Here is a 21,047-nt window from a genome sequence, read left to right as displayed (position 1 = left end):
CCGGGACGTCCTCCACCCCTAGCGCCCGGGACGGTTCTCCCCCTCTTCCCCGCGCCCGGGACGCCCCCGTCGCCCTTGCTCTGAGGCCACTGTCGGGGACGCCCTCGCAGTCTCCGCTCCGTGACCGCAGTCGAGGAATCCCCGCGTCTGCCGGGGGCGCGCAGGGTCGGGGGAAGGGGCGCGCAGCCCCGGCCGCGGGACCCTGGGACAGTTCCTCCCGAGTCCTGAGCGGGGGATCCTCCCAACCCGACCCAGGGGGAGTTGGGGAAGGGTGGGAACGGGGAATTCTGATTGTTTGATGGCAGAGAACTTAAGGGGCTCCACTATCCCCACACCCCGCCAGCTTCAGCACCACCTGTGGCCGAGGCGCTCAGCACGCACTGTCCTGGGACATTTTCTAGGGCTGATGTGAATCCATGGCGCTGATTTCTGAGTTTTCCCTCCATCTCTCACTTCTAATGTTAGGGGGTCGGTCACCGGGAATTGGGCTTTATGAGGGCTACAGATATGGGTTCTCCGGAGTCAGCGGAGTCAAAGAAAGATGCTTCTGGCACATTTTGCTTATCTTTGGAGGGTGTGGGACTTCCCAGGTAGTGGGGTCCTGGCTGCTAAAGGAGGGGTACCCGGGCCTGAGCCGTGACTGTCCTTCCATCCAGTGCGAGGGCGCGAGAGAGGAATTCCGATGTCTCAAGTGAGCGTATGTATCCCAAAACCCAACCACAAACCCTGACGTTAGTGTCTGCCCAAATTCACTTGCTGAATTTCAGTGAAACGACCATAAAAATAGCTATGTGTGTGACACTCACTGTTCTAAGAGCGTTACATAGATCAATTCTAATTCTGGCAACAACATCTATAAGGTGAATATTGCAATTATTCCATGTTACGAATGTGGAAACTGAGGCACAGATTGTTTTTCCAGAAGTTACTCTGCTAAGTGGCTCGGCTCCAGAATCATTGCCTTTTTATAGGGGTCTGGGTGTACCCTTCCCCACATTGAGAGAGTCACATGTGTCTTCTTGCCCCCAGGACCTGAACACTGGCACAAGAACTTCCCCGTTGCCAAGGGAGAGCGCCAGTCCCCTGTAGACATCGACACCAATGCAGCTAAGCACGACCCTTCCCTGAAGCCGCTGTCGGTTTCCTATGATCAAGCGACTTCCCGGAGGATCATCAACAATGGTCACTCTTTCAACGTGGAGTTTGATGACTCCCAGGACAAAGCAGGTCAGTGTTTAAAAAATAACTTGTGCCTTTTAGCCAGTAGCTGTTTTGCCTGCTTAGTGGAAAAAGTCAGGAGCAGAGGAAGGAAACCCTTTAATAGTACAGTGTGTCTCAGTACTCTAGGATGCCACTCTGATCATCTTCATTAGGTCCCAGACTCTGAGAAGTAGGCTAATTACTTTGAAGTGTCCTGGGGCTGTTTCTCCCTGAAAAGTCACAAAAGGCAATGTCCTTGGAATGAAGATCGGCCAAGATGAGATTTGCACAAAGTGAACTTTCAGGATTCCTTCTTCCAGAGTTGATGCCTATCGTTGAAAGATGTGTCTTAGTGAGCATTATCTTCAACATAATGAGCAGAGTGATGAAAATGTGACAATTTAAAATACTGAAATTTGTGGAAAATATTGTATTTATGAATAGTTCTTGGTATTGGGCTAGTGTGATCAAGGTGGCAGCATATTTTGGTATCTACCCAAAAGCTTATTCCACAAACGAAGATGCTTTAGGATTGGTGGACATACCTGGCCCGTTCCTGACAAAACCAATTACCCTTATTTATTTGTAGCAGAGTTGTTTACAGGCTGCCCACTGAATGCTGCTTTTTTTCTTATTTGAACAGAAGAACAATCCCATTCAGACAGAGTAGCTGCCTTCTTTGCTCACTGGTTGGTTTAATTGCCAGTGCCCTATTTTCCTGAGTGCTTGCCTCTGAAGGTCATTGAGTGAAATGGTGCTGCAAACACATTCTATTTGGTGGTGGTGTGGGAGGGTGGGGAGTGCTGGAGAAAAATGAGAAGAGATAGTGGAAACATTCAATAGCGCTGTCAAAGTTCTGGAGTCATGACCTGTCATACCAATATATTATATGTAATTATAATCAATGTAGCCTAGTTGACTATTATTTTCCAGTAGCTATACAATATATTCAGTTCTGTTTTGAAAAAAATTCTTCCTTCCTCCCCACTTTTTAAAATTTTTGGACAGTTGGCCTTCTGAAACCGTGATTTGGGACAACAATTTGATGGCAGATGATGTGGAGATCATCTGAGAAATGTTTTCAACCTACCTGTGCCTGCCTGTGTGCACCCCTCCCCAGCACACACACACACACATACTCTCTCTCTCTCTCTCTCTCTCTCTCTCTCTCTCACACACACACACACACATTCCATTATAGTATCATGATTCAATAAAATCAAATAGAGAATGTACATTGAAGATACCTTTCAGTAACTCTGTTACATTGCCTTCCTGAGCATTCCTCCCACTCCAAAGAAACAACACTCAAAAAAGCTCAATTTTAAAAAAATCTTTTTCTCACATAAAGAATACTATATATTTTTAATATGGCAGGGACAAAGGTCTCAAGGTATTATACGTAAAATTTCATGTTTATTCACCTAAAAGTCAAAAGAAATGAGCTATTTTAGTCTATTGTTGCCAACTTTTTTAAAAGAGCCACAATGATATCATTGCTTTCAATGGATGTGATGTCCACCAAATTATATACCTCACTAGATGCTACATAGAAATTGAATGCTTAAAGTCTCTTTTGAAACAACAAAGACAAATGTCTAATAAATGGAAGCAGTTGAAGTCATTCTCTATATTCCTTTAAAAATTTATTGTGAAATAAATTGTTCTTGTAATATATTACTGGTAAGTGACTTTGAGTATACAGTCTGGTGGCTATGAGCGTAGACGGGGGTCAGACCGATCTGGATTTGAATTCCAGCTCTTCTGACAACTAACTCAGTTACTCTGGGAATAACAGTAACTTAACTTCTCCAAGCTTTCATTTTCTTTAACTGTAAAATTAGAGTAACAATACTATCTGCGGAAGGATTAAATGAGACAGTATATCTAAAGCATTTAGCACAGTGCCTGGTACATAGCAATTCCTCAGTAAAGGATTCTGTTGTTGTCACAACTGTGTACCATTTGACTGTCTCCATTAGGCAATTCCTGTAGCTATTGCGTCTGTGATAAGATTTCTGATTAACTTCTTATTTAATTAGTTTTCAGATTAGTTCCTGTTCCTTGATGGTACTTTACATTTTATTTTTTTATATTCCAGAACATCTTATTGATCATACTAAATATGTACTAATTTTATATATGAAGTCATTATGTAGTTATGTACTTTACCATGAATATGTTAAGCTTTATTGCATTTCTACAAGAGCAGTAATTGATTAATTTCCAACTATTTCTTCTAGTTAATTAATTTCCAACTATTTCTTCTAGTAAGTAATGCACACATTACTTAGAAAAAATTGGCAGTGTTTAGGTTGTGAAACTGATCAAAACCAGGGGTTTAAAAAGACTGGATTTATAGGGTCAAATCCAGGTCTGTCTGATCCTGTTCTGCTCTCATAACCATGTGGCTGGAGACATATATATCATCCACCTAACTCTTACACACATGCACACACACAAGCCATTACTAACACTAGTTAAATGCATGATAAGCCAAGCATCATGAAGACAGGACAGAGGCCTGGTTCCTCTCCCTTGTCCCCAGAGCTCTTGCTGGGGGTAGCTAAAGTAGAATGACATAGAAATAGTAGACACTGACAGTCACTTGATAAATGCAAAAAGGAAGTATTCCAAGGAACTGTGGAAATCTGAAGGAGGCTTAGGAGTCTAACTGCGTAAGTCAGGAAAGGCTTTCCGGGGTAAATAAGGCTTATTGGAGGCTTGAAGGATTTTGATGTCAGAGACTCCAGGCAAAAGGAAATAGGAAACACCAGGGGACTTAAGAAAGCACAGAGTGTGCTCTAGAAAGGCGAGAAGGTATAGTAAAAACAAGGGTCAGGGATGAATAGTAGAAAGACTTGACCTTGTTTGCATATGAAAGATTCCTTTGTAATTTTGCATTGCATTGGTTAAACATGAATGCAGAATATATTAAAATGTCAGTATTAAGGGAAAACACATTTGCAGAATAAATTTTTAAAAATGATACCGTGTGGAAAAACACCTTAGACTTAAAAAAAAAAGAATCCGAGACTCTTAAAGCTAGAACAGAGTAGAGATACTCTAGTCAAACCCACTTTAAAAAAACATGAAGAGACAGAAAACTAAAGAGTTTAAATAACTGGCTAAGTTGTCTCTTTCCTAGTTTGCTGGAGATACGAAGTGGTAATCACTTAAAAATAGAATTTGAATAAAGATCTTCGGATGATAACCATAGTTAACATTTAGTTTGATTATATCATGTTTTTAAAAAACTGATATATTTTCTGTTTGCTTAAGTCTAAAAATAATTTATTCATTTTGGACTCTTCATTTTTTTTTAAATAAAGAGTTTAACAGCCCCTTTTATTAGGAGTTATTTTGATGGTGTTAACATTTTTAGATATCCTATACCTCTTATTTATCTTTTTATGTCCCCCTCAGTGAGATTTCAGCATTCTAGAACTTCTCATAAATTCAGGTTTTCTGATATGTCTTGAATGTTCTTATACCTAATCTTAAATACTTGAGTATCCAGAACTGAACTGGTTTAATTTATTGTTATGCTTAAGCTTGAAAGAATTTTTTTAAAATGTGGAGTTAATAGGCTTTAACTAGAGGCTTGAGTTAAAGTTCTCATCAATCTTCCAAATTCCTTTAAAAATGAACCACCTTAAAATCACCTTAAATTAATGAAAAATTGCTAATCCTTTTATATTTTAAAAAATTATTAAAAAATAACTCTGCTTGAGATGTTTTATTAACAGCTTTAACAGAGAGAAAAGAATAGTAGTCAAATTATTAACTTCTGCTAACTTATTAACTTTTATTAATGAGTTTAAAACTTTTCTGTTTTATTGTAATGTTTGGGGCAAATATCGAAAGCCAATATCAGGATCATTGGGCAAACGCACACACAGCTCTCATATAATTTCTATTTTTAGAAAGTGAAATTTTTTTAATCATTCATTTTAAGAAAACAGAAAGAAGCAAAGTGAGTTTACCTGTGTTCATTTTGAGCAGATCATTGTTTATATAATGTGATGGCGTCTTCTATATGGGTTTTGCTTGACTTTCAGGGACTTACTTTTGAAGCTCTAAAATTTTCCTTCTATGAGAGTCATTAAATTAAAAGAAAGCATAATAACGGCCAGTGAAAGGGCTTGTCATGCACATGGTTAATGGTGTCAGCAGAACCCTAAATATCTAGAAAACTGACCAAAGCATCTAAACACTGGTTAATTATGTTCACGCCAAAAGAGCTGCTTTTTTTCACTCCTGTATAACTGCCATGTAGCTTAAACTACAACGTCTGTTCTCTTGAATGTTGACTGTGTCTACTCTAGTGAAAGTAACGGCAAAACATCTTACTGCTTTAAAAGAGATGAAATATGGACATTTTTTTTTTCAGATTTGTCTACATTGACGTGCAGCCCTAGGATTATTGGCTACTGCCAACAAGCAAAACAGTCTTACACGATTAAAACATTTTAAGATTATTTATAGAAAAGATGGTTCAGCTCCTGGAAATGCTATGTTTTCTGTCAAATTATTTGTTTGCTTCATTAGTAGGAAATCACTTACATTTTAGTTTTAAACTACAGGTTATGGGAATAGTTTATTTGTATTTTGAATTTGAGAGAGATTATCCACATTCACTAAGGTCTTTAACTTGTTATTCCAATGCATCTCAGTTAAGTAGTGATAGTAAGAAATTAGGAAAAAAAATAAAAAATGTTAAATTTTTAATTCTTAATTTGTATAAGTAGTCTGGTTTATGTCAACAGTACTAGGTCTCTTATTTTTTGTAAAAAAAAGAAAAATAATTACAAATATCCCCAAGTAATATGTATAGGAAGACAGATTTTCTATAATGTTATACTTGGTGCTTATCTTGTGTGAGATATACAGTATGTGCAACTGATGACAGATCATAAACATTAAAATTGGCCGGATCTCTTGTTGTTGAGATTCGAATTTAAGTTAAATTTTAGAAGTCTTGAAAAAAAATTAGAGTATCTTTATCCCTTATGGGACATGTTTCTTTGGTACATTGAATCATTGACTCGAGAATACCACTACCATGGCTGGATTTTACAGAGGAAAAATATGCAGTCAGCAGTTTCTGCTATTTTTAAAAAATATTTTTGGAGTAGAAAACAGGTTTTATTTTAAACTGGAACAAGTTAGAGAATGGCATACGTTAATTAAAATAAGTAAGTAAATAAATAGATCCAGAATATAGCATAGACTCCTCTTAAACCAAAACATCTTTTCTGTTTTGTAAATAAAAAGATGTATGCTACCTTTATTAGAGCTCATGGCCATTTATTATTATAATAATGATTTCGAGAAACTTCAACAAAACTCCATGCTAAGAATTAGCTGAAAAATAATCAGCTAAAGAAGGCCAGAGATGTTGCTTCTGTAGCAATTAAACTTTAAGGATTTAATAACTTTTCCTAATTACAATGTGTTTCTAATCTTCATAGGAACGAGTTTTATTTTAACAGGTACTAAAACAGGTATCTGGTGATAATAGATGAGCACTGAAGGTGATTAATCATTGAACCCAAAGCACTTTCTTTCTTTTTTTATTTTTCAGTGTCAGCAAGCCTTGTTTAATAAATGTTCATACACATTCTCACCTAATTCCAAATGTTCTCTGAAACACGTAAATAAGATGGACTTACAAGGTTTGCAAAAGAGAGAATAAGAATAAGAGATAACAATAAACTTTATCCTCCTTAAAATGTAAAATCCTTTGTGACTCTTCAAGGGGAGAAGGAGATACACTTAGAAAATGAGTTATCTTAGATGCTTAATATGGTTTTGTTTCATTCATTTTACCACTTGGTAGAATTGATGTTATAAAGTATTTGCTTTTTATAATCATCCAGTTGGTAACCAGCTTTAAAGGGTTATTATAAATAAATATTTTTTAGGATCAACTTATTTTATAAACTTGTATTTTATTTTAAGGGCATATTACTATGAAAAAATAGAAACATTTTTATTTTAAAGAAAAGCCGAGTATTGAGGGCTAAGACTAATTTTATCCTTGTAGAATTCAGATAAAAGTTGATCTTTATAGTAAATTGTTTTTGTGCTTAAGGGATGACATTTTATCAGAATACAATCAAATTCATGTTTCTTAACAGATCTATAACATCATTTATAATTTGTTAATTCTGTTTTTGTCTTCTTCTTTTTTTTTTTTTTTTTTTTAGTTCTGGCCTATTGTAAGGCAGATCTGGCAGCCAGAGGTTGTATCAGGAGCCATAGAAAGAACTTACTGCTTAAATATCTTCCAGGCAGTCTTATCTTTAATTTTGAATTGATGAATGGGTGTTGCTACCATGTAAGCATATTTAGGTGAAGTTAAGGGAACAAGCCTTATCATAGAGAACTTGTCCCTTTGCTCTGCAAAGCTAAAGTAATTTGGGGCTTATTATTTTGAGAAATTAAAAAGCAAAGTTAATAAGCTTTGCAGTTTATAAAAAAACTACATTTATGGCAACAGATGTTTTAATCCCAGTACCAGAAAAATTAAACTGTAGAACTAAACTACTTTTTAAAACTTGAAAACATATTGGTTAAGTCCCTTTAATACATATAAATTAGGTAAAACATTTTTGGGAAAGGTGGAAGAAACAGCGGTTTCGAACTATTTTAATCTTCTCTCAAGACAAAACTCATTAATTATCTACAGATCGATTTTTAGTTTAAGAATGTGGTATCTAGTACTTATTGTACTAAATTAAGTGACATTAATATGAAAATAGTAGAATCATGGGAAAGTTATTAAAGTTGTAATTTTAAGTTCCTGAAGAAAATAGAGCACTTTACCTCACATATAGAAGATGATTCATAAATTATTAGTGGAGTAATAAATAATTTAATGCATCCATTTTACAAATGAAGAGATTAAAATCAAAGAGCTTATATAAAAATGTTTAAGGGGACAAACAAAGCTAATTAGTAGCAGTAACAATCCAAACTTTAAAGACTTTGGGAAGCCTATGTAAGGACAATTGGATTTTATAACGTTGATATCAGCGAACTTCTAATTATTTAGTAAATTTTTGTATGTAAGAGTTGGTATCAGAGGTTAGCAAAGCAGGCTGTAGGGCAGGGACTGGACCATGGTAGAAATGAGCCCACATTTGCAAGTGTGTGCAGGAGGCCAGACACTGGCTAGTTACTGCATGGGCCTTCCTAAAGAATTTCCAGATTAATTAGTTTCACTTAAAATTTCCTTTCTCTGAACCTGAGCCTATGACTCCAAAACAAACCCAAAAGAGAGGTAGCACCGTGCTCAGAAAACAAAGATGAGTAAAACATCCATCTTTCAGCCAACACGTGTGAGGAATAAAACCAGATGAAATGATTTTGTTTGGCACTGTAGACTAAGGCTGACTCTGTATTAAAGTTTTCAGGGTGAACTGGGGCCAAAGGCAAACATTGAGCACTATAAAATAGGCTTAAAAATGACGATATTCAGTAGTGTGTGTGTTTCATGTGCAGTGTGTATATGTATGAGTGTGTGTTTATGTGTGCATATATGTATGCATATGTGTGTATGCATATACATACAGATATAATACATATATATTTTTAAATTTTAGTGCTCAAAGGAGGACCCCTCGAAGGCACTTACAGACTGATTCAGTTTCACTTTCACTGGGGTTCACTTGATGGACAAGGCTCTGAGCACACTGTGGATAAAAAGAAATATGCTGCAGAGGTAAGATAAGCTTTTTTCCTTTCCAGGGAAAAAAATGTTTGTGAATTGATATGTAGCATTAATTTTGAAAGCTTCATTCTGTAAGTTCAACTCCTACCAAGTTCAACTCCCGCCACTTCTTTTACAAAGGACCATCACAGTTGCCTTTTATAATGTTTAGTTGTGACATTACACTTACGGCTACAAAACTTTCTCTCTCTAAGGATTCCATTCACAAAAAGTAAACACATTCAAATTGGAGAACGTTGTTGTAAGATAAATCTAAAAAGAAAATGTGTGCCTCTCTCTTTCTTTGTCTCAGTGGTTGTTAATAAGATCACTTGCTATTGTACCAAGGACTGAAGTGGATTAGAATTAGAATTAAAATAAAAGGAACATTTTTATTTCCAATTATTCACATTTTTACCTTACTTAGTAACCTTTGGTTATGAGAATTAGGTCACTGGATAAAACCTGTCATTTTTTATTGTGAGTCATCCCTTGTACCTTGTCTCCTACGGCTTTAGCTTCACTTGGTTCACTGGAACACCAAATATGCGGATTTTGGAAAAGCTGCACAGCATCCTGATGGACTGGCTGTTCTGGGTGTTTTTTTGAAGGTTAGTCGGTGGCCTAATTCTTTCTTCCTGTATTTAAGAAAGATCAACCAGACAGAACATTCATAACAAACAGGACATTCTACAAAAGAGGCCAGGAAATGCTTTTGGCTCTGAAGTATTTCCCCTTTATATGTGCTGGTAGTAGTAGAGTTGGAGGATAAAAAGACAACTCGAGAAGTATTGATTTGGTATTATTTAGATATATGAATGTGAAGAACACAAAGAAGTAAACTTCAGATGACTGCTAAGTATTTGTTTTGTTTTGTTTTCATTTAACCTGAAGCTAGACAGTACTATTTCATGATAAACAATGCTAAAGTAAGATCAAGTTCTAGAGCGGGGAAGGATAGTAGCTTGGTACTAGGGAACTTCAGGCAACTGTAGGATGTAGCAGGTTGCACTGCTGTCTAGACAGTTGCAAAGGAGAGTGGAGAAAGGTCTGGGCTGGAGATTTATGAGCCCTGATTCATATTTTGAGGTGGAAGCCATAGATGTCTGTGAACTCATCCAAGGACAGCATGAAGAGGAAGAGAAGGAATCTGCTCAGGGTGTAACGCTGAGAAACTGCAGAATACAAGGCCTTTAAGGCAGGGAAAAATATGTGTAAGTGACTAAAAAGGAATACAGGAATTTGAAAGTCTGGAGGGCTTAGGGACAACCAAAAGAGGAGGGAACTTTAAAAAACAAAGTAAAGACAGTAGTATAAAGTCATGCAAGCAAATTAAAGTAAGGTCAGCACTTGAAGAATATTCTTTATTTTGGCTGTTGGAGGCCACTGGGGACATTTGAGAAGGTGGTTTCAGGAGGACTCTTGGGGCAGCAGAGGCAGCTTGAAGAGTCAGTGAAAGTTGGCGGAGGGGTCTATGGTGTCAATGTCATCAAACTAAGACTGAAGAGTAACTTATGTAAACTGATACTGATGGATGACTTGTATAAACTGATGGATTTAGGTTCACTGTTTGGAGAAATTTTGTGATAGAGCTACCCAAATCAAAACCGGTCTAGTACCAACTGGCTTACAATATCATGTCCCTCGTGTTTTTCTACAGGTTGGCAGTGCTAAACCAGGACTTCAGAAAGTCGTTGATGTGCTGGATTCTATTAAAACAAAGGTAAAATTAAATTTTCTTTCACCTCATTAGGGTACCTACTTTCAATATTTCATTGGTTTCAGAAATTTATTTTGATCAAATTGAACAGTCTTGATGACATGGTATTTGGATGAGCAGTTATTAAAGGTAGAATATTGCTTATATATTTAATTAAGTTTTTATTCTCCAAAAGCTGAGCCTAATGCTGCCATAATCCTAAGACTTTTATTTACTTGATCTTGTTTCCCATTATTTGAACATCTATATGTAAAATCAGAGATTCTCATGACTACAAGGAGGTTGAAAGATCATCTGATCAAATGAGTTATTCATACAGCTAGTGTTTGTTGAGTACTTACTACATGCCAATTGCTTTGCTGACCTGGGAGATACAATAATGAACAAGAGAAACGAGGCCCTGTTTCATGGAGATTTATATTCTTTGACCTCTTTGAATTCATCCACCCTGTTTTTAAATCTTCTCTATGGCATAGGCATAGCTGTATCGAGGTCATTGAATATCTGCTTAAACATGACAGTCACTTGCAGTGATGTGGAACTCATCACCAGTGGCAACTTTGGCTTTATAAAGCTGATCCTCAAATTGAAGTAACATCTATCTTCTGAAATTCTCACTCTTTACTTCTGGCTTGCTCCCCTTGAATTATGTAGAATAAATCTGATTTCTATTCCACATAACTCTACTCTTTCTGGCTCTTCATCTACCCCAAGCTAATTATCTTTAGTTTTCTTTAACTATTTTCATATGACATAGTTCTCTCTTTGCAGTGGCTTTGTCACTTTTCCAGTAAATTGTTCCTGTTTGCTCTCAAAGTGTAGCATCCAGAACTGAATGCAGCTTTTTAGTTCTGAACTAGTCATCAAATAAGATAGGAAGAAAATCAACTCCTCATCAAAAATATTCTAATTCTGTTATTGCAACCTAAACTTGCATCATTTCAGTGGCAGCAGTCTCACTTTAAATACTGGGTGTGACCGGTTTGTGACTTAATGGAAAGTCTAAGGGGTTATGTTAAGGGATAAGATGAAAAATAGACATGAAGATAATAATCAGTTTTTCTTGCTTACACCTGCCAATCTATAATTCCAAGTCAGATGTCCACTGTTAATTTTTTTTCATTTTGTTTGTCACTGAAGATAGAACTTCTCTTAAAAAAAAAAAAAAAAACTTTTCTGGCTATCAGAGGGAAATATACTTATTTGTGTCTTGTATGTTCCTACCTCACTCCCACTTTGTTGACATTATACAGTGTTAACCTGTGTCTTTGCCTTGTTTCAGGGTAAGAGCGCTGACTTCACTAGCTTTGATCCTCGTGGCCTCCTTCCTGAAAGCTTGGACTACTGGACCTACCCGGGCTCCTTGACCACCCCTCCTCTTCTGGAATGTGTGACTTGGATTGTGCTCAAGGAACCCATCAGCGTCAGCAGTGAGCAGGTCAGTTTTCTAAGGAGAAGTCTGTTTAAAGGGGTGGAACATTTAGTCAAGGCAGATGAGCTTGGCTTTTGGAGTCAGACAGGTTTGAAGTTTAATCCCCCTGCTGCTTCTAGCTGTGGAACTAGTGCCTATGACAGTGCTTAGCAAATACACAGCACCTGATCAGTAAATATTTGCTACTATTAACCATAACCAGTTTGTTCGGTCTGTAAAATTGAATAGTTGTTGTGAGGTTACAGTGAGAAAGGTGTCTGTCACCTAATAAATGCTTTTATGAGGAAACTGAGGCTCTGAAAAATGAGATGTCATATTCAAGCTTATATAGGTATCAGCCTACCGCTCACTCACATAAGAGATTTCTTTTATTTTTTTAAATTTTCTTTATTTCTTTCTTTATTTATTTTGAGTTGGAGTCTCACTCTGTCTCTCAGACTGGAGTACAGTGGCCGCTCCCGGCCACTGCAGCCTCAACTGCTGGGCTCCGGCGATCCTTCTGCCTCAGCCTTCCAAGTAGCTGGAACTACAGGCGTGCGCTACCACGCCCGGCTAATTTTTTGATTTATTGTAGAGATGAGGTCTCGCCAAGTTGCCCAGGCGGGTCTTTATTTTATTTAAAGATGTGGGGTACAATTCAGAATTAGGTATACAAGTCATTATACAGGCAAAGTTTGGGCCTCTCTTTTGTCTCCACTTTGCCTGGTTTGAGATCGGGTACCCTTAAGAGCTTTCTTCAGTTTTATTTATGTCAGAAAGCATTTCTAAATCCTGACACAGGTGAGAATCCTTACTTGGAGAATGAGGATCTATTAAAATTCACTGCAGGTTGCTTTAGAGGCTTAGGCCAGATATTCTCACATTTCTAAAACAATGTAGTTTGTGATGTTCAAGTGATTAATGCAGCTTCTAAGTCACTGATGAGTATTCACAGAAGTGGAGGCAAAAGAATTTTTTCTAAACTATCTCTTAGTGCACTGTTAGAATGTAGAAAATGGACAGATTTCACAAGAGGTTGAATCCTGATTAAGGAGAAAGTCAGCAGCCAACAGTATTGAAAATGATAACTATGTGTGTAGTGATAGTGTTATTTAAACCTATAAGAATTTGGACATTTAGAGATGCAACATGCAATAGAGATCATGTTGTCAACCTTCCCATTTCACTGGCTAGAATTATGTTGATAAACAAGCTGAGGTGCAGGCAAATTGAAGTGCTTTCCACTCAGCTTCCTTGTGGCAGAATCAGGTCTGGGAGCAAGGATTCTAGTCCTGTGTTCTCCTTTAGAATATTAATCTAGGAGTGCTCAAACTACTTCACATCTTTCTCTACAGGAAATTCATATCTAACTGGAAAATTACTTGTAGTGCATCAAAGTGGGCCAAAAAATATGATTAATAGATATGTGACTTGAAAATTGACCTTGTAGTCAAAACATATGTTAGCAAGCAAGTGTCTTGAAGTAGTGGCATAAGGAAGGAGTATAATGACTCTTCTTATTTGTAGATGTGGTGTTTGCATTATAATTTCAAACATGAAAGATCTCTTTCTTCCTTCACTGGGAACAATCCAGTTTGAGTCTGACATTTGGAGCTGTTATGACAAATGAATTTATTATGTACACACACACCCATAAGCAGAAATACCATATAGGTAACGGCAATTGAACCTACTCAGTCTCTGTACCCTGAATTTGCCCTTTATTGCATATATTGGCAAAATACTAATAGGGCTGTTTTTCATATCTTATGACATGGAGTCTGGAGGTAGAGTTGTGCTCAGCTCAGGAAACCAGAGCTCTTGCTGGTTCTCTGTGTGATTCTCTTGACTTCACCTTGCCCAATGACAATTTCATCATCAAGGAGGTTGCAATAGCATTTTGAGAATCACATTTAGATAACACCCACCTCTTGAGGAAGAAATGAACACCTCTTCCATTGGTTCCCTAGGAGCGGAGAAGCTTTTCCCTAAAGACCTCTAGCAAACCTTTCCATCTCACTGACCAGAATTGTGTTTCCTGCTCAGTGATCACCATAATTAGTTAAGACCTACAGATTTACCCTCCTGAGGCTTAAAGGGGGAAGACAGATGTCTGTTAACAAGAAAGTATGGGGGGGGATGGATATTAGATAAGCAATATAAATGGATCTGCTAATTCAACTACCTTTATTTTCTATACTCAGGCTTTGTCTATGTGATGCTAAAATAATGAGTCACGTTGACCAATGTGAGAATGCAATTCAATTGGTGGAATAGGGAGGATAAATCAATCATACTGGTTTGATCAAAAAGTTTTATCTGATTGTACTTTATAAACAGATTACTGGGATTCTGTTGTAATGAATCAACCTGAGAAGTCCTTAGAAAGTTTATTTGCATTACAGTAACAACTGGCTGTGTATACTCACAATACACGTGTATGGAAGTTGACTTTGTGGGATTGATGAGGGACTATTACTAAACAAGAAAGATCAGGTTAAAGGCTGTTGATTCGTGGGCTGCCATTTTACTATCCAAACCACCCTTTTTTATTAGATCAAGTATTTCTCAGAGGGAAGGAAGTTCTTACTTTTTGAGAACTTTGAAGAAATGGAAGACTGCTTAAGGGCTGTTCACATCTCAGTGTGGGCCAGGAAACAGAAACACATTTACAAGGGAATAGAAATCCATCAGTGACAAGAGTTTAAAATCCCAGCTTGGGAAAATTCATTCCGAAGTTTCTTTATATTTAAACAGCTCATTCATCAGCCCATGGAGCTTATAGGTCCTGGCCAATGGAGCTAATTGTACAGATGCTGTAGTTTGTCTTACCTGGGGCAGAAAGTAAAACTTTAATTTGGAACTAGGATTGTTATTATTTTCACCTTAGTGGTACAAACATATAGACTTTTGATGTATGATTTTGAAATTAGAAGCTCACTGAAAATTTCCTGCAAAGATGACACCAGCATCTTTGTATGTCTTATACAAATTAGTTTGCTATATGAAAGCATACGTATGTAATATACATGTGATTATATGTTTATTAGGAATAAAATTGAATTTTAGGCATTGATACATGGCACTGTGAATATCGGGGAATGTATTTGAAGAAATAACACAAGCACATTAATGAATTCTATTGTGAGACTTTAATTTTTTATTGTCTTTTAGATGTTGAAATTCCGTAAACTTAACTTCAATGGGGAGGGTGAACCTGAAGAACTCATGGTAGACAACTGGCGTCCAGCTCAGCCACTGAAGAACAGGCAAATCAGAGCCTCCTTCAAATAAAATGGTCCCATAACCCTGTATCCAGATAATGAATCTTTGGGTGTTTCCCTTTAGCTAAGCACAAATCTGCCTTGATGATTTGGACCCCGGCTGCTTTGTGTCTGGTTTTCTAGACCCTCCATCTCTCACCTGGCATGTGTACTAATAAAAGGTGAAGAAGTAGACCAATTGTCATGCTTGACAGAATTACTGTGGCTGGTTGGTGCTTTGCTTAAGGTAGTAGTCTTTCTGTAACAGAGAATATAGTGTAAGAAATAGGAATAAAGTACTTTGACTTTGTTCACAGCCTGTAGAGTGACGAGCACTCACAATTGTTCACTAAAATACTATTTTTAAAACATAGGAAAGTAGAATTCAAATTTACTTCATAAGATAAACTGAGCTACTTAAGGCAAATCAGGTAGTCATCATTCTATGTAATGTAAGTCAGATAAAATAAATGTCCGTAATTCCAAGATGTTATGTGAAAGAAAAGCTTTTAAAATTCTTATATATTTATAGCAAAGTTATCTTAAATATGAATTATGTTGTAATTTAGTGACTTTTGAATTACAGAGATGTAAATGAAGTATTATCTGTAAAAATTGTTATAGTTGTGATACAGAGTATATTTCCATTCAAATAATATATCATAACTTAATAAATATTGTATTTTAGATATATTCTCTAATAAAATTCAGAATTCTATTCTGGGTTATTTTATTGCATGCTGGGCAGTGGGTAATAAAGTAGTGGAGGAACAAATGTCTACTTTTATAATTCAGATTGATTTATTATTAATAGTAAGTCATTCATAATTGGCTGACTCATAATTGAAGACGTCTTCATAAAAGAAAAAACTGGGTTTTTTTGTGTGTTTTTTTTTTGCTATTTGCCAAGTCCTGTTTTTTGTGTATTCTGAGCACTTGTGTGATCCTCACGACAACTCTGTGAGAATTAATTTTGCAAGGGAAAGGATGGCATTAAAAGCAGCAAGGTAGGTAAAGGGGAAGGAAGAGTATCTATGCTCCCAGGAAATAAAATATTTTAAATTCCATTTTATTAGAAAAGAGAATTCAAGTGATAGCTAAAAATAAAAGAATAATTTGAATCTTAGAAAAGTATACTATACCTATTTCAGAGAGGAAGAAGAGTAAATAAATGAAATAAAAGTCTCTTACTATTTATTGTGCCTGTTCCGGATACCTGGCTAATGAGATGTTCTGGAAACCCAAGTTGAACACATAGCTCAGATTCTACATTTCAGGGACTAAACCTATTGTGACTTTAGATAAAAAATTTTCTAAACACATTTACACTCTCACCTGCTTTTTAAAAGAATTATACTGAGTGTTATATAGGAGTCAGATGATTGTTTTGCATCCCAGCTCCTCCCAACCTCTCTGGACCTAGGTATAAAGAGAGAATAATATCCAAAATTGCAGTTCTTTCTTTACTACAACTCATCTCCTCTTCCTTAAGACCACACTCATTTACAGTCTTCCATTTACTGGTTGGCAACAAAAACCTGCCATTAACAGACATCTCAATCTAGTCTGACTTAAGCAGTATTTTTAGGTTTTTGTTGTTGTTGTTGTTGTTTTGTTTTTAGTGACAGAGTCTCACTCTGTAGCCCAGGCTGGAGTGCAGTGGCATGATATCTCAGCTCACTGCAACTTCAAACTCCCGGGCTCAAATGATTCTCCCTTAGCTTTCCAAAGTGCAGGTATTACAGGCATGAACCACCGCACTTGGCTTTTGTAGGTCTGTTATCCTCCCTCACACCAGTCCACACAGATAGTGCCTTGGTGACTGGGAAGAGGACCCTGGATCTGCACGGTGTCCCCTAGATCCTTGTTATCCTCTATTGTGGAGTGACTGACCCTAGGTGAGCCCTTACCCCTCCTGTGTCTGTTGATGCGAGGCCTGTTTCATCCAACCTTTGGAGGTATCTCCAGCTGAAGGTTTAAACCCACCATTGTCTCCAGTTGCAAAGTCCTATACCCTTCTATTATGACCCTGGGGAAGGGTCCAGGTGAATGTTGTTTCCAGAAGGAAATAGTAAAAGGGAAGCCTTGTATCTGACCCATGTCCAGTTTCCTTGCTTTTCATCATCACATGGCTTTGACCCTGAAAGACTGGGCAGAAACCGGGATACTGGTACCTGATGTCTTTGCCCATTTCCTCTTCCCTCCTTCCTCCTCTACATACTGGGGCAGAAAATGTGGGCTGTCCCTGTGTGGCAGTGGATTCACTTATGTGTTATTTCCGTCTGAAAGTGACATTCACGTGGACTTTTTCCCAGGGTCATGATGGCAGGCAAAATGCGCAGAAAGAAAAGTGATCTCACAATAGGGGAAGAGCCATCAGAAACTATTTCAAAATTAGTACCCACATTATACCTAGCAATATGCTGCTGTCAGACTTAAGTGAGATTTCTTTAGCCCACTTGAAGAAATCTAGAATAAGTTTAACTTGTGTTTCTCTCCCTTCTCTTCCATCTCCTCTCTGTCCCTGACCCATACCTACATTATAAGTGATATATAGTGCTTCCTTATGTTTAAGAAAAGTTAGCATCATTAATTTACATCTTTCTTCTCTTCTCTTCTCTTCTCTTCTCTTCTCTTCTCTTCTCTTCTCTTCTCTTCTCTTCTCTTCTCTCTCTCTCTGTTTTGTTGCTGTTGTTGTTTGGTTTTTTTTGTTTTGTTTTGTTTTTGAGATGGGGTCTAACTCTGTTAACCCAGGCTAGAGTACAGCAGTGTGATCATAACTGAATGTAACTTTGAACTCTCAGACTCCAGGGATTCTCCTACCTCAGACTATCCACAATGTGCACAACAATGACTGACTTGGTATTTTTAACAATTTGTTGTATGAAATGAAACAAAAGAGAACTCTGAAAGCTCTGATTCTGAAAAATTCATGTTCCACAAATAGAAAAATTATTTCTTTTATATCTATGACACAAAGATGGTACCTTTGTGGAACTTGAAAGGAGAATCTCACCATACTGGCTTGAGGCTGACTGCAGCTCATCTGATGGAACATTCTGTAGAGCACATGGTACCTCACTAGCAAGGATTTGTCTTATTGCCTGGGAAAAAAATTAGGAAGAAAAGGGGCCCTCAGCTGACAGGGGCCTGCAGGAGCATGTGGAGAGAGTAAATCTGGCACAGTCCTGGCATCCTCCACCCTCCCGGCAAGGGCTCCAGACGTGTGAAGATTTCCTCCACTCCCCTTTGGTCTTTGGGAGAAGGTTTGTTCCTGATGTTTTTAGAGAAGGTATTGTTCTTGGTCATTTTCTTGGAAGAATGATTCCGGCTTGATTGGCAGAGGGCAATGTGCCCTCCCAGAAAGGGTCTGTCTACTACTCAGTTACTGGGCTATGTTTCCCCTGTCCTCACTACATCTGTGTTTCTCCTTTCTAAAAATTTTAAGCTGTGTACTTTGTGGTGTGAAGTCTTTCATTCTCAGAAATTTCTCATAAGCACAATGATACCTTTCAGCCCTGAGGCCTGTGCATGGGGCATGTGTAGAATTTCAAAATAATTTTTAGTGTGTGTTGATACACACACATTCACACATAGATAGTGGCTGGCAACATATGTATTTATGATGTGTGAGATACTTTACATAAGGCTGTGTTGGTAAGCTACCAGGTTCCTTCAGTAGGCAACAGGGAAGTAGGATTCAGTATTACATCCCTTATTACATCATCTCCTAGCCTGTACCTTCAAAACTAGAGAGAGAAAATTCAAATATTGCAGAACAATGTAGGCTGAAGTTGTCACAGGGAGAGGAGAAGTGCAATTTTACAGCACACAGTGTACAGTATTTCATGGCTCAAATCCCTATTCACCACTCTCTTCCCTTCTCCCTCAAGGACTCTGAATCTCTCCTGGCTACAGTCCCCTGTCCCTGGAGCCTCATTTTCTTCTCTCTTTTGAACACACTGTAATTTAGTTCCACATTCCCTGCCTCCTCCCTCCCAATACACACATACACACACTCACAAGTGCACTTAGGGACACATGCACATATGAATGCTTGGATACACATGTATACATGCATACCCACGTATCTGTCTCTCAATACTATACTATGTTTAAGCATGGTAAAAGCTAGCAAAAGGAAACTTCTTCCAGTTTCAAGATCTCTCCATAAAGGTGGCAGGAGAATTACTAATATTTACTTTTCTCGTCACCAATTATTTTTGTATTCTCTCTCATTTTCTTGACACAATAAAGTAAAAATGGTTCCCATTTTACAGATGAAGACTTGGAGCCTGAAAGAGGCTAGGAAACATGCCCAAGATCCCACAGACATGTAGAAAAAAGACGATGCAACCGCAGCTTTAGTTTTCACGCCCTTTCCACTATATGAAGGATGACACTGGATGGCCCAGGGCCTGTTCTTTAACAGTATCAAGGCCTCACCCCTTCTCTGCCCTTTCAATAAATTACTGGTTCTGAGGGCCAGACTACACAGAACAGGGCTCACCAGACTGGGCTGGTCTTGCAAGGGGAATTTGAAAATGTACACTGAGTCAGGCTTTGCACAGTGCCTGCATCAGAGCAGAGGTCCAACTTCTTCAGTAGAGATTGCTGAGTGAATGGATAAATGTGTTTTAAAATCAAATGCCGTGCAAAGGGATGGATATTGGTGACGGTCGTACAACAATGTGAATGTACCTAATACTACCAAGCTGTAAACTTAAAAACTGTTAAAATGGTAAATTTTATGCTATATGTATTTTATCACAAATTTTTAAAAAGTCTAATGTAAATTACTTTCAAATTATCCTCTGTTTTATTTTTTTCACATCTTTGCTGTCAGTTGAAAAAGGCATGTTTTGCACAAAATGAACAGATATTTATAATCTAACTTTAAAGATGGATACATTCTTAAATAAAATGTGGCACCAACATGATCTGGATTTAAGGGTGGCAAATGTTGTGGTTGACCACAATGGGTTCTGGAATTTGATTGTCTGAATTTAAAGCCTATTTTTTTTTTGTCTCTTAGCTACATGAACTGAGTTTAGTTATTTAATCTCTTTAATTCTTTTATTCTCATTTGTAAAATGAGGATTATAATACTAGCTAACACATAAGATTCTTGTGAATGAATCCAGGTAAAAGACATACTATTGTGCTTCAAAAGCATTAGAAAATATTAACTATGATTAGCAAGTCTCCAAATGTGACTAAAAATGAAAAGTTGTCAGTATCAGTCCAACTCAAACCAGGCTGCTGTTTGCAAACAGCTATGATAACTTCATGTATTATCTTTCCCCTAGGTATCAGAACACCATCCAAGCTGCATTCTTAAGTAATTTTCCCAATAAATCATGCCTGTCCTGATTATTCTGTGAAATATTTCTAAGTATAGAACCAGGTAAATTCTGGATGGATAAACAACAAACATTTTCCTCATTTGCTTCAAAATCTGGAAAGATTTGATACAGGAAGGTAAAATCCAGTTGTCTTTCTATTGTATTGCCTTCCACAAAATACATTAAAGAGTAAATATTTTAAAATTTTTATTCATCAAGTGAGCCACATTTGAATTCTTCCCAGTGAAACATGTAGAAATATTCCGCTTTTCCTGGGCAAGGTAGATACAAACTTTACTATTCCAAGATTACGTTCCTCCTCTTCCTTCCTCCTCTTCCTTCCTTCCTTCCTTCCTTCCTTCCTTACTTACTTCCTTACTTCCTTCCTTCC

General features: G+C 37.4%; 1 protein-coding gene across 1 annotated transcript; it reads left to right on the top strand.

Moving 5' to 3' along the window:
• The first annotated feature begins 1,029 nt into the window (after positions 1–1,029).
• On the top strand, positions 1,030–16,029 carry LOC103267642 (carbonic anhydrase 2). The gene is made up of 5 exons (XM_021716132.1): positions 1,030–1,227; positions 9,436–9,528; positions 10,578–10,640; positions 11,920–12,075; positions 15,223–16,029. Exons 1-5 carry the CDS (start codon positions 1,147–1,149, stop codon positions 15,340–15,342), a joined length of 513 nt encoding a protein of 170 aa, XP_021571807.1. The 5' UTR covers positions 1,030–1,146; the 3' UTR covers positions 15,343–16,029.
• The last annotated feature ends 5,018 nt before the right edge of the window (positions 16,030–21,047 follow it).

Source organism: Carlito syrichta, unplaced genomic scaffold, assembly GCF_000164805.1.
Source record: "Carlito syrichta isolate Samal-C Ts95f unplaced genomic scaffold, Tarsius_syrichta-2.0.1 Scaffold308192, whole genome shotgun sequence".
Classification (NCBI taxonomy): Eukaryota; Metazoa; Chordata; class Mammalia; order Primates; family Tarsiidae; genus Carlito; species Carlito syrichta.
The sequence above is the reverse complement of the archived record's forward strand: the minus strand, read 5'-3'. Positions and strand labels throughout refer to the sequence as shown.